Genomic DNA, 14,785 nt, shown 5'->3' on the forward strand with positions numbered 1-14,785 from the left:
TTGGGTTCTTCTTTACCTCTCTCACTACGGCTCTTCTCCCCTGATTGCTCAGTTTGGTCGGACAGCCAGCTCGAGGAAGGGTTCTGGTCGTCCCAAACGTCTTCTATTTAAGGATTATGGAGGCCACTGTGCTCTTAGGAATCTTAAAGTGAACTCCAATTGCAATGACGTTTGGTATAGATATTAATAAATAAAAACTAGAATCATGGATAAATAAACGGTGACACCGTACTTTACCTATGAAAAAACTCCACCCCTCTCTGCACCCGAGTGTTCAAGACATGCGAACACAGGTCCGATGACACGACCACAAAGTCGATAATCAAAATGCGGCTTGTCCTGGTGGAGCTTGGGCTCTACCAGTCTTCTCTGTTCAAACAATTATATAGTGGAACCTCGATAAAACGGACTCCGATATAACTGATATCAAATAAAACACACCATCGGAACTGAACAATATGTCCAAAAATAGTTTCAATTTCAGAATCAGAATCAGAATCATCTTTATTTGCCAAGTATGTCCAAAACACACAAGGAATTTGTCTCCGGTAGTTGGAGCCGCTCTAGTACAACAGACAGTCAATTTACAGAACACTTTGGAGACATAAAGACATTGACAAAAAACAACAACAAACAACAATTGTGCAAAAAGATGCAGAGTCCTCAGTTCGAATGGCTAATATCGCAATAGTCCGGTGCAATGACCATTGTGCAAAGGGCACTGAGACTTCAAGGAGTGTATGCGGTTTAAAGTGACGAGTACTGCGATAATCTGGGACAATGGTTGTGCAAATGTTACAGATACTCCTCAATCAGTGTGCAAATGGAGCAGATGCTACTCTGGCATGAGTGGCCACTATATGCAAATAGTGCAGCACGGCGAGACAACTACAGTGAGTGCACGAGTAATACATAATACAGAAATGTGACAACGAACTCAAGTCAAAAAATTGCCAGCTTGTTGTAATGGAATTGTAAGTTAGCTGTTCAAGAAGTTGATTGCAAGAGGGAAGAAGCTGTTGGAATGTCTACTAGTTCTAGTTTGCATTGATCGGTAGCGCCTACCTGAGGGAAGGAGCTGGAAGAGCTGGTGACCAGGGTGGGGAGGGTCAGAGAGGATTTTGCACGCCCTTGTCTTAGTTCTGGCAGCGTGCAAGTCCTCAAGGGTGGGCAGGGGGGTACCTACAATCCTTTCAGCAGTTTTGATTGTCCGTTGCAGTCGGAGTTTGTCCTTTTTTGTAGCAGCACCAAACCAGACTGTGATGGAAGAACACAGGACTGATTCGATGACCGCTGTGTAGAACTGTCTCAGCAGCTCCGGTGGCAGGCCATGCTTTCTCAGAAGCCGCAGGACGTACATCCTCTGCTGGGCCTTTTTGAGGACGGAGTTGATGTTGGTCGCCCACTTCAGGTCCTGGGAGATTGTAATTCCCAGGAACTTGAAGGTCTCGACGGTTGACACAAGGCAGCTGGACAGCGTGAGGGGCAGCTGTGGCGAAGGATGCCTCCTGAAGTCCACGATCATCTCTACAGTCTTGAGCGTGTTCAGCTCCAGGTTGTGTCGGCCGCACCACAGCTCCAGCCGCTCCGCTTCCTGTCGATATGCAGACTCGTCACCGTCCTTGATGAGGCCGATGACAGTGGTGTCATCTGCAAACTTCAGGAGTTTGACAGTCGGGTTCGCTGAGGTGCAGTCGTTCGTGTAGAGAGAGAAGAGCAGCGGAGAGAGGACACAACCTTGGGGCGCCCCAGTGCTGATGCTGCGTGTGGATGAGGTGGCCTCCCCCAGCCTGACCTGCTGTGTCCTGCCCGTCAGAAAGCTGTAAATCCACTGGCAGATGGCAGGTGAGACGCTGAGCTGGAGAAGCTTGGATGAAAGGAGTTCAGGGATGATGGTGTTGAACGCTGAGCTGAAGTCCACGAACAGGATCCTCGCGTAGGTCCCTGCACTGTCGAGGTGTTCTAGGATGAATTGCAGTCCCATGTTGACTGCATCATCCGCAGATCTGTTCGCTTGGTAGGCAAACTGCAGGGGGTCCAGCAGGGGACCTGTGACACTCTTGAGGTGGTCCAGCACAAGACGTTCAAAGGACTTCATGACCACAGATGTCAAAGCGACAGGCCTGTAGTCATTCAGACCCGAGATTGCAGGTTTCTTGGGGACTGGGATGATGGTGGAGCGTTTGAAGCAGGATGGAACTTCGCACATTTCCAGTGATCTGTTGAAGATCTGAGTGAAGACTGGCGCGAGCTGGTCCGCGCAGACTTTGAGGCAGGATGGAGACACGTGGTCCGGGCCTGCCGCTTTGTTAATCTTTTGTTGTTTGAAGATGCGTCTCACATCCTGTTCATGGATGGTTAACGCAGAGGTCAGAGGTGTGATTGTGGTCGCGGGTGCGGCCGGGTTGGTGTGTGGTGTGAAACTGTCCTTTTCAAATCTGCAGTAGAAGGTATTCAAGTCGTTGGCTAGTGTGCTATTGTTCTCAGCTTGGGGGGATCGTCGCTTGTAATTAGTCAGCGACTGGAATGCATGCCAGACTGATTTAGAGTCGTTTGTCACCTAAAATGCCGTTGACAAAGTCTGTTAGTTCCAGAATTGGGCGCTGATGTTTACTGGCGCTGTGGCACAATGCAGGCAGAGAATGGGACTGATGTATTTCCAGGTCACACATATACAGTAATACTAGATCCTCCCCTGCCTACGTGGTGGCCATGTTGAATGTGGTGATATGCTTTACACATTGATGTCTGTTTTTGATGCAGTGCCGCCTGAGGGATCGAAGGTCCAATGTTCATCAATACACTTGTCCATCTACCAAAAATTAACCAAAAGTACAAATCAAAACCTTTATTATTAACATAATCCTGAGTTTCAGCATCTCTCACAGTTTTCATTGTCTGAATAGCTTCTGCTATTGCATGTCCATCAGCAGCATTGTCACGAATATAGGTACAGCAGGTGTCGTTTATTAGAGCACAAACTCCTCCTTGGGCAGCAGTCAGCAAATCAAGGGCCATTCTATTTTGTAAGACCATTATTCTCATCTCATTCATTTGGTCACTTTTTGCTTCCCGTGCATTGAAAAGGCTTGGTCTGTCGTCCATGGTTTCAACTCTTAACATCACCTTCCCTGTACCAAGCCATGGAAAAAGACTAAGCAACATCTTTTGCCTTGTCCCCCATAATTTAAATTCATCAGGTACATTTGAACCCCAAATTGGATCGTGTGGTTTAACCATAGGACCTGACAACTTTCTTTTACATCTGTTTCTTCCAAGTGTTGAAGCATAAAGGACATAAGTATGATCATGAACTCTAACTGGGGCACATACGCCTCCCCAATTGGCAGGGAGTTGTAGATAAAGTTTATCTCCGCACACCCAATAGAACCCATCCATTGCAAAAGTGTTTCCTGTAAATGGATGACTATTGTCAGGTATATACTCAGTTTCTCCAGGCACATTCAGCTTTTTTCTCATCTATGTATCGACCGCTTATGTATCCCCTTAAGCATCCCCGTTTAGACCCAATCTCCCCGTTTGACTTCTTTTTGCAAGAAACAGGTATCAGGGTGTTCTCACATTGGCATTTTTTGAAAGCTACTAAAAATAGCCTTCCACTTGCAGCATAAAAATCCGTAAATTTGGTTTTGTCTGGGATATACACATGGTCAGCCATCAGGCCCGCGCCATTAATCTTTTTAAATGTAAACATTTTACCACATCCTTGCCGAATTTGAAGTAACATGTCGTTTTTCCAGGTATAAGCTCCAGCACTTGTCATTCTTCCTTTTATAGCAAAATCAACTACACGTGGACGTCGAATAATTTAGTGACACTACCTCAATTCTTGGATGACTTGAGGATATTGGCATTTTGGTACAAACATAACATTTAGACTTGTTGTTTACCTTTGCAATCATTGAAGTATACCTGTACCATGTGTTCGTTAAGTAGTTATGTGATATATTCCATCCATCATGGAGCATGTCATGATGTTCATTTGACACAAATCGTAATCTTCTAACAACAATATCAATACCATTTTCTTCCTTTCTATACAAAAGCCATATCAGTGGTGGAATCATTAACACCACACACAACAATATTATACATAATATTGCTCTTGGCTTGCAGTCAATGCGATGTCGCATGGTCTTTTCAATTCCTGGTTTCCTCTTAAGCCAGAAAGCAATCATCTTTCTATCTTCTGAGAGGGAGAGGTTCCTAGCACTTCTCCTCTCTTTTTGCAACTAACAGTATTCTTGTCCCGTTCTCGACCAGTGGTGTGTATTATTCTGCTACTGTGCCACTTCTCACTCTTGCCCGTTCAGGAAGGACAAAAGAAGGACGGCCCACAATGGTTTGGATCGCACTTTACCCTCCTGTTGATGCGGGAGGGGCATGGATACCCTCTCAGTCACTTCCTGCACGATGCTCAGGTCGTGCGACTTCACAGCTCCTAAGAAGTTGGGGGAGTTATAGGGAGCAAGCTCCCGCTTCACTGACGTTGATAGGTTCTATATGCCTAACCCCCTTTGTAGTCAGACTCCGGCCCACAACCGGGTGAGCTATTTGTCAGTGGTACCTGTCTCTTGCAGTGTGACAAATGGATCCAAGAAGCTCGTTAAGCGATCCTCACAGCAGTTGGGGTCGTCAACAACACTTGAAATGGACCTTCCCACCGCGGACTGGACCAACACTTTCCTTTGATCACTTTGATCAGGACCCAGTCTCCAGGTTTGATGGGATGTTGGCCTTCCTGCAGGGGTAGAGATTCATCTGGCATTTGATTAGACATTTTCACTTCTTTGTCGTTAAATACTTTCCTAATATAGTCACTTAAATCAATTTCTTCCATTTGCTCAGGACTTAACGGGCTATTTACAATGGGTAATTTAAATGGTCTTCTGTACAGAATTTCAAATGGACTTAACTGTTCAGCTCCTAATTCTCATTTACATTTTGACCAGATCCAAACAATCCGGCCACGACCTTCCTGTCTTGGTCATGCATTTTTTAAATCTGTTTTTTACAGTGCCATTCGTTCTTTCCACCAAGCCTGCACTTTGTGGATGATATGAACAATGGTGCTTTAACTGGATGCCTAAATTTTGTCCTTTTTTCTTAACAATATTACTTACAAAATGACTTCCGTTGTCCCTCCAAATGATTTGTGGTATGCCATACAGGGGCACGATATATTTACACAATGTCTTTGCCACAGTAATAGCATCTGGGTGTTTTGCTGGAACAATTCAACCCATTTTGAAAACACATCAATCAGCACCAGGCAATATTTGTATTGTCCTACTTTGCTCAATTAAATAAAATCCATATGCACCACTTGAAAAGGATACTGTGCTTTTGGAAGTCGGCCTCCCTTGGGCCTGATATTCCCTTTTGAATTATGTTTTGCACAAGCTACACACGCTCGACTAAAGGTTTTAGAGAAATTATTGAATCCATATATAGCAAAGTGTTGTTCCACTATCTGTACCATCCCTCCTGTTGAGACATGGCAAGGCCCATGACTCATAATTGCTGCCCACTTAAACAAGCCTTTCGGGAGGATGGGTTTACCTTTTTCACTACAAATTATTCCTTCATCATTTGTTATTGCACCTTTATTTTTCCAAAATGTTTTTGTCACTTTCTGGTGCCCTTTTTGCATATCTTTTAATATTGTGTTGTCGAGTGGTGTGTTTTCATCTATTTTTTGGTCTCTTGAAAATGTGTCTTACATACCGACAGCTGCTTCTTTAGCTACTTTGTCTGCATATGTATTTCCTATCGAAACCCCATCCGTTTTTTTTGTGTGCCGCACACTTGCACACTGCTATTGCTTCAGGAAGTAACACTGCTTCAAGCAATAAGCTGAGAAGATCTGCATAGGTTACCAACTTCCCGGCTGATGTTGTCATTCCTCTATTCTTCCATTGTGCGGCAAATACATGTAAGGTAGAAAATGCACATTGACTATCTGTCAATAGTCACTTTTATCTTTCATCATTTTGCATGTTTCTGTTAATGCTACTAGTTCAGCTGCTTGGGCTGAATAATTTGGCAGTAATTGTCCTGCTTTTAAAACATTGTCTGTTGTAGTTATAGCATATCCCGTAGCATTCGTACCGTTAGGTCTTTTTTGTGATGAGCCATCCACATAAATATGCAATGAATCCTCCAGGGGCAGCGCTTTAAGATCTGCCCTTGGTAGATTAGCAGTTTGGCTCTCTTCCAAACAATTGTGTTCCGCGCCATCTCGTGATGTTGGCATCTGTGTAGTGTTATATGTGGTTGTGATAGCAACACCGCTATACATGACAATTTCCTAGCAGGCGATAAAAACGTAATTTTGCTTTGCAGGAGGAGAACTGAGACTGCATGTGGAACTTTGAGTGTCAGCTGATGAAACAACACAATATCCGTTGATGCCTGCACGGCCATTGCAGCTGCAAGTACAGCCTGCACACAAATTGCCGTTGCGCGTGCAACTGCATCAAGCCGAGTTGAATAGTGCTACTGGCCTGAGTTTTGCTCCATGTTTTTGCGACAAAACCGAGGTCATGTGACCGTTTCGACAATCAACTGTCTGTTCAAATGGTTTTTCATAATTTGGCAATGCCAATACTGCTGTTCCTGCCAAAATTCTTTTCAATTCACAAAATACTCTTTCTCCTTCCTTTGTCTGAATTTTGTCTGACATTGTCATTGGTGTTCCATAAATCAAATTTTGCAACGGTGTTGTTATCGCTGCGTAATTAGCTACCCAACTCCTGCAATAATTGCACAGCCCCAAAAAGACATCATTTGTCGTTTTGTTTCAGGTTGTGGAGCTGACAAGATGGGTTCTTTTCCCATTGGGTCCACATGACTACGCTTGCAGTCAACATATGACCTAAATATTTCACTTCTGTCACACAAAATTGTAATTTAGCTTTGTTCACTTTATTTCCCGTTTTGGCAAGCTGTTGCAACAGAGCCAATGTGTCTTTTTCGCAGTCCTGTTAATTTTGTGATGCCACAAGAATGTCATCCACGTAAGTCAAAATCTGACTTTCACATGGAGGATCAGATGTGCCCAAGCAAGTGTTGATTGCTTGGGAGAATATTGTGGGACTTTCACAATATCCTTGAGGTAACCTGGTATATGTGTATCTTTTTCCTTCAAATGTAAATGCAAACCAGAATCTGCTATTCGGGTGTACTGGTATAGAGATGAATGCATTACTCAAATCCATAACAGAAAATATTTTTGCGCTGGAACCCAAATTATTTAACGGCGTGTGGATCGGGTACACTTGGCGCTCTAGCAATCACTGCTGCATTTACTACTTGCAAATCCTGGACCAACCTCCATCCTACAGATGGGGGTGCTTTCTTTACTGGAAATATTGGGGTATTGCATGGAGAATCTGGACACTCAATTAACACTCCTGCTTTTAGCAAGCCATCAATCACTGCTCTTATGCCTTCTTTAGCATCTTGCTTTAATGGATATTGTCTTTGACATGGACGATATTCATTTTTGGCTCTAATTTTCACTGGCTCACATGTTATTATTAGGCCAACATCAGAGCTGTTTTTTTCCCCCCCATAATTCATCAGGAAGCTGGTTTAGCTGCTCTTCCTGCTCTTTGGTTAAAAAAAAAAAATAATGCTGTCATACCTCTTCTATATGTGTGTCTTCAATGTGCTGCGCTGGCATCATTCTTATGTGCCATCCTCAGTACATTGTCCACATCTGCAATGTTTTGCTAAAGTCTGTTCTTTTCCCAGACCTTTGCTCCCAATCTGTAGCTCGTTGCCCTCGAGCTCCCCTAAGACCTAAATCTACCCATGTCTCATGTTTGCTTTTCATTAGAGACACGTGTGAAATTGTATGATTACAAAACAGTTTTTCTGCCTCGTCGCTTAAAGCGACTGCTACTACTGCACTAGTCTCATCCCAGTACAAATATAACAATTGCACTGTTTGTGGCCCTAATTTGTTCATATTTGTGGTCAGGACCAGGGGTCTCCTTGTATCTCAATGTGATATGCAAATAGTTTTTTGGCATTTCATCTTCAGGCTTCTTAACCTTATCCTCAGCACATCTAATCAATTCCTCCACTGCCCACACAGGGGGTGCATTCACCAAACCCAAACTCCAATACAAATGTGGAGTCCCATGGTCCTCACGCACATATATATTGTTTTCTTTGCCCAATCTTTTTGCCATCATTCCATCTTTGAATGGGACAACTGCAATGTTTAATACTGTCATTAAATCTCTGCCCAGTAAATTTACTGGGCATTGTGAGGCCACTACTAGGGGTGCTCTAACCTGGTTTCCTGTTTCTGGATCATGGATGACTCGTGGCTCTGTCAGGGTGTCTATATTTATTGCTCCACTAGCAACTCTAACAATGATTTTCTCTTTAGACATTTCAACATTCTGTGTTTTTTTTCTTATCACTGTTCTACATGCTCCTGAATCACACAAAAACATGTAACTTTGTCCAGCTACTTCTAGAGTAACTTCAGGTTTCGTCTTTGAACTTAAATAAACTTCTGCTGCTTGTATGTCTACTTGTTCTAATTGATTTGTATTATTTTCTATTCGTATGTCGCTAAGAGTAATCTTTTACAATTTGTCTTTATTCAGACTTATCTAGTCATCCTGAACTTCCTATATTTCTTTTCTGAGGACAATCCCTTGCCCAATGTCCTTCTTTGCCACAATTCCAGCAACCTTCTGCATTCAGTTTTGACTGATTCCAATTCTCTCTTCCACTATTCCAACCTCCTCTTCCTTTCCCAGGACCACAGTTTCTGCTGTGTCCTCTACCTCTTCTATTTCCAACATAATTTACTTCATCTTCTCCTTCAGTAGACCAGAATGTCTCTCTTCTTCACTACATTCTTTTTCTTTTTATTTCGTACTATACTTTCAGCATGTCTAACATGATTCATGAACTCATCCGAGCTTTGAATGGCCAGGTTTACATCATGTTTTTTAATCCACACTTTTACTTCTGGTCTCATTCCATTTAGCAATGCATTATTAACTGCTGTTGGTATGCTCTGCCTACCTGTCCATCCAGTATACCACTATTTGTTCTAAACACTTCCTCAAACCGTGCCGTAAACTCATCGACTGGTTCATCTTCTTTTTGCACGGTCGCACTTATTTTACCATAGTCTACTCTGTGACTGAATAGTTGCCTCATTCTCTCAAACACATAGTAGTTGGTCTGCAAGTTGTTGACTGTCAGCAGGCAACGGTGCAGGAGGGCTTCCTCCCATTGGATAAAAATTGCCTCGTACTCTGCCCCAATCTATTGTGAGGGCAGTCTGCAATGATTGCTATATTTCTAATCCACTTAAGTGATATGTGCTAACCAGCTGTTGCATATCACGGGACCACTCTTCTACATCTCTTTTGTAAGGTGTTAAGCTTTCCACCGCTTTTACACTGTTCTTTTGACCAAGGTCTGTAAACAAGAATTGTTCTGCCTTCTCTGCCTCCTTCACCTTCATATGCAGGATTTGCCACTTCGATCATGGGATACAGGTCCCCTTCAGTTAAATCTTGCAATTTGGGAGAGGAGTCTGGACTTAATACTCCACCCATCATTCTGCTCCGATTTCCCACACCACCAGTTTTACTTCTTGATTGCGCTAGTGTGACCGGAAGAGGCGGATACAGACTTATCACATTCTTTTTTACAGAAGGCGGAGGAGAGTCAGTATATGCTGGAGGCTTCTCCTCCCCCGCAGGGCCAGATAAGAGAGGAGCAGAGGCCTCAGGTGCCCCTCCCTGTTGTCTGCGCCCCTGCTGTGTCTCATGTGTCTTCATTTCTTATAAACAATCTTTGTTTCGCGTCTAACTGACCTTTTTTCCATTTATGCGCTTCTACTGCCCAGCTAATAGCTGCTGCTGTTTCTTTATCTAACTTAACCTGTTTTTTTGTACTTTCTGTTCTTAGTTTCTCTTCTTTCAACTTTTTTACCAATTCACTGGTCCCTGGTATTGTAAATTTTCCGTTAAAATTATATTTCTTTTTCCACCTGAGCACATACTCAGTTGAGCTTTCATCCTTTTGTTTCATATATTTTTCATCTCCTGTGATCTCCTCGTCACTCTGATTCTTTGTTAATACTAATGCAAGCTAAGCAAATAAATGATAACTTCTAGAATATATTTAACATTCTTACAACAATTATTTCCCATTTTCTGGTAACTATGACAATACTTGCAGCAAACAGAGTAAAAATCTCTCAACGCAGCAACCTCAACCTTATCACGGGTTTCACTTGTTTTAGATTCACCTTTTGACTGCCAAAATATCAACGACTTGTCACCATTCACTTACTTCAACTGATCAGACAGGTTTAAGTTTACACCGTTGGGTTTCCAGCTGTCCCACTGCTTCAGCGTTTGGTGACCCGTTGCAGGCAGTCACACAATCGCTCAAACTGTCACACAATATCGTACGTACCTAACACGGGACTTTAACCCTGTTTTTTTTGTATTGAGTACGAGAATAACACTCCACTCTTCTAGGCAGGGACTGGAACCCCCCTTTGTTCTAGGCGCCCGAACAATACAACTTCACTCACGGCTTGCGTTTTCTCCCTGTCTCATTGGGCGCTGTTAGTTCTGGATGCCGTCAATCCACGACCCTGGGGAGGAAGCTGACACAACCTGCCACGGAAAGTGGACTTCTTTTGCAGATTTCGTCTGGCTGTGCACAGTCTTCAGTCGCCGTCAGCAACACCCCCACAATCGCAGATATATTGGCATCCGGCTCGAAGGACCAAGTTTTATGTCAGGGTTAAAATGTAAATCTACAGATATTCTCAATTTAGCATGCACCAGAAAGCGACAAAAGAGACAAAACACAACCTGAGCCAGGACTTTTCTCTTGCGGCAAGAGGAGAAGCAGTCGCTCTCTCAGCGAGCTGGAATCTTCTAACATTTTCCTCCCCTCTGCCCTTTTTATTTATCTTGAGTAGGTGGTATGACATTTAGGACCTTTTCAGGATGTGGTCAGTTCCTGGGGGTTTATTGCCTTGTGGAATGTGCATTCTAGTACTTTTCCAACTGCTCGTTTCTAGTGAACAAGGGTGCTATCATCTTAATGCAGTTACAGCAACACTATTTTTATGCAATAATATATTTTAAAAAAAATTCAATCAGTAACTTACGCATCTGTGAAGGGACCATTAATGCTGAAAGGTACATACAGGTTTTGGAGAAACATATGCTGCCATCCAAGCCACATCTTTTTCATGGACCCCCCTGCTTATATCAGCAAGACAATGCCAAACCACTTTCTGCACGTGTTACAACAACGTGGCTTTGCAGTAAAAGAGTGTGGGTACTCGACTGGCCTGCCTGCAGTCCAGACCTGTTTTCCATTCCAAATGTGTACATCAAGCAAGAATGGGAAAGAATTCCACCTACAAAGCTTCAACAATTAGTGTCCTCAGTTCCCAAACGTTTATTGAATGTTGTTATAAGAAAAGGTGATGTAACACAGTGGTAAACATGACCCTGTCCCAGCTTTTTTGGAACGTGTTGCAGCCATAAAATTCTAAGTTAATGATTATTTGCTAAAAACAATAAAGTTTGTCAGTTTGAACATTAAATATCTTGTCTTTGTAGTGGATTCAATTAACTATAGGTTGAACATGATTTGAAAACCATTGTATTCTGTTTAACACAACGTCCCAACTTCATTGGAATTGGGTTGCACATGGTGTCAGTGGCTACTTTTAAACAAAACATTTTTCTAGCGTGAGGCAGCTACATTTCCTGTACCTAATATGTTCCACGTGGGAACTTGGTACACCTCTCTCTGTTGTAGAAGAAAAATCTAAATTAGAATACATGTAATTTCTTCAATTTTCGGTCCCAACCGCAACTGGATCATGTGACTGAGAGCCCACATGACTGAGAGCCCTGAGTGTTTTAAGTTATCTTATTGTGCCGTAACATATTTCAATTTGTCTGCAGTGTTTTTTTTAATCACGTACATGCAAATCAGTTGCCTTTCGGCGAAATTCGCCGTTTTGAACTCAAAATAGGCCATTTACGTGAATCGTATAGATCTGATGAGTTTTTCCCTGTGTGTGTGTGTGGGGGGGGGGGTCGCCGTCGCTGTCGTCATAGGCACTCGGGACCTGCTTTAGAAAAGTCACAGGAGTTGACAAGACCAGAAAAAACACTTCCGCCGCTTCTGTTGCTAAGAAGTAATGGTACTATTACTCCGTTACAATGATCTAAATGTTGCTCGCTACTTTTATTTATCAATTATTGCTTATTTATCAACTATTTTGTGCGCGAGACTACCACTTCGACTTCCGCATTGGCCGCTGTTTGCCCCAATCTAAATTAAGCGCTAGTGACGTTTAAGTCTAATTCACCAATCAAACGACACAAGAAAGTCACATGACCTCACAAGTCGTCTTCTATTGGGCTTTCCGGGCATAGGTATTAACACTAGATCAGCCGGGAGCCCGGCTGATCGTCGTGCCGCCGTGGCGGCCATGTCGGGAAGGTCGTCGTTACTATGAAGGCAACGGCGCGCCACTCTTTTTTACATTTAGACGAACAAAAACAACACCTTTCATGTATTGTAGTATTTGTCTGCCCAGACGTGGATATTTCAGCAAGCTTATAACTTGAGAAAACACCATGAAGTAAATTGCAAATGTTGGTTACTCTACCCCTACTCCCAGCGGAACCACGAAGCACACGTTACATCAGCGACAAGAGCTGATACGCTAGTACATCTTGTATTAATTAGGAAACGCGCCTACAATTATCTAATTAGTTTACAGATGTAAAAGTTAAATGTATTAAGCGACAGAGCGATGTTAGGGATTGTCACAACACAGAATTAACTAACTTCAAATTCAGAAATGGCCAATAAAAACAGAAAAATACTGGACTTAATATTTTCCTTGGGGGATGCATTTGGGATTAGCCTTTGAAGTTGGTAATAGTGAAAAATGATAAGAGACAATGATTTTAGTCAATTCTTTTCCAGAATGAGAGTGCTTAAAGAGGAGGATGCTATTCATGTGGCACAGCTTGAAGCAGGCATCAGGTGCAGGTGGAGATGGGCCTCGCTCAAGTTGGAGGCCAAAACAAAAAAGCAAAGAAATGAGGCAAATTTTATTTGAATCTTAAATTTGTACATCAACATGTACTTGAGCAGTGTAAATACATGTTTTTCTATGTGAAGAATTTTTTTTATTTTGCCTTAGTCTTCCAGATTGCTTAATTTATGTTAAAATCAAAAAACCTCTCTGCGGGGGCCTGGGGGATCCCCCAGACCCCCCCTACAATGTTTTTTTGGGTCACCTTTTTCATGCCTTAGCACGTCTGTAATTACAAAAACAAGTTTGAATTTGAAATGTTGTTTCATGCCATTTTATTGTTTACATTTTTTTTTCCCCCATGAAAAATACGTAAGGTCATCTCTACCAGCTTTTTGCCTGGCAGTGACTCTATATGTTATTAGATATATTTGATTTATTACTTCATTTACGGTATATTTGTATATTTAAATAGTGAAGATTCGATCAATATGTTTTTCCTCCTGCCACCTATTTAGCAGAGCTCTTCAAACTATACAACTAATTTTACCTCAGCTGTGTTATATTGAAAATAAATTTCCAAACACTAACTCAAATTTAGGCTTTTGGTACATCTAATTTTATTGACATATTGTCATACATATATACATGGGAAGAAATTGCTGTGACATTGGGGGGCTAATTGATTTCTGCGCGGCATTGCCTTGGTGAGAGCGCAAGCAAACGTTTGGTATGACGCTGTGCCAAGTCGCCGTGACGTCTCAGCCAGTGAGATAAGCTCTTAAACCAAAATCTGTAACATGGCTTCTTTCCAGGAACATTGCCTGATGGGGATCAAAGGAACGGTGCGGAGAAGCACAGATGGCGACTTCATCCATGCCAACGTGGACATCGATTTAATCATCACGGAAGAGCCCGAGATGGGAAACGTCGAAAAGCCCGTCGAGATCTTTCACATCATCGAGCACTTCTGTTTGGGCCGCAGGAGGTTGCACCTTTTTGGACGAGACTCAACCATCAGACCGGGTGTGACAGACGTTTGTTTGTGTGTCGCTATCGTTTCTCTTCTTGTTCTGCTGGGTCTCTAAACATCTGTAACTGCCTAATGTCTCCCCCTGCAGGCTGGCTGACAGTGGGCCCCACTCTAACCAACAGTAACTTCAACCCAGAGAGCTACGCCGCACATTTCGCTTTGCCAGAATCCCACCTCTCCGGTTGCACAGAGGAAATCGAGCGACTGCGGCCCAAATCGCCACCTTCTAAGATGAAGTCTGACCGTGGTGGCGGAGCACCCAGAGGAGGGCGCAGCGGTCCGAATGCAGGGAGAGGTGGGGAGAGAGGTCGGGAAAGAAACAGACCAAACTTCCGTGGAGACAGGGGCGGATTCCGGGGCCGGGGAGGACCACACAGAGGCTTTCCCCCACGCTAGCGCCATAAGGCTAACCCAACTGGCGCTAGTTAGAGGCATCCTTAGACCTGACTGTAAACAAGTTTCTACTCATAAAAGGCCCCTTTGATATCCACCCACCTGCCACATTTGGTACACCAGCACAATCTAATGTGCTCTCATGCAAGCTCCATGTCTGGCTTCTTGACTGTAAACTCCATTCAAGTGTTTGGCCTCCAGCAAAGTTCTTTCACAAAGATTTTACAAACATTCACCCAGAGTCTGAATACACTGTTTATCCAACA

At 43.1% G+C, this 14,785-nt stretch overlaps 1 protein-coding gene across 2 annotated transcripts in view; it reads left to right on the plus strand.

The window, feature by feature from the left end:
- Positions 1 to 14,785, plus strand: part of mettl14 (methyltransferase 14, N6-adenosine-methyltransferase subunit) — a 41,182-nt gene extending 26,397 nt beyond the window's left edge. For both annotated transcript variants that reach the window (XM_061772263.1, XM_061772264.1), the window contains 2 exons: positions 13,909 to 14,119; positions 14,215 to 14,785. In XM_061772263.1, coding sequence (XP_061628247.1) covers positions 13,909 to 14,119; positions 14,215 to 14,522 — 519 coding nt within the window. In that variant the 3' untranslated portion in view covers positions 14,523 to 14,785. The remainder of the gene's footprint in view (positions 1 to 13,908; positions 14,120 to 14,214) is intronic.

The sequence above is a fragment of the Phyllopteryx taeniolatus genome, chromosome 4 (genome assembly GCF_024500385.1).
Source record: "Phyllopteryx taeniolatus isolate TA_2022b chromosome 4, UOR_Ptae_1.2, whole genome shotgun sequence".
NCBI classification, from domain to species: Eukaryota; Metazoa; Chordata; class Actinopteri; order Syngnathiformes; family Syngnathidae; genus Phyllopteryx; species Phyllopteryx taeniolatus.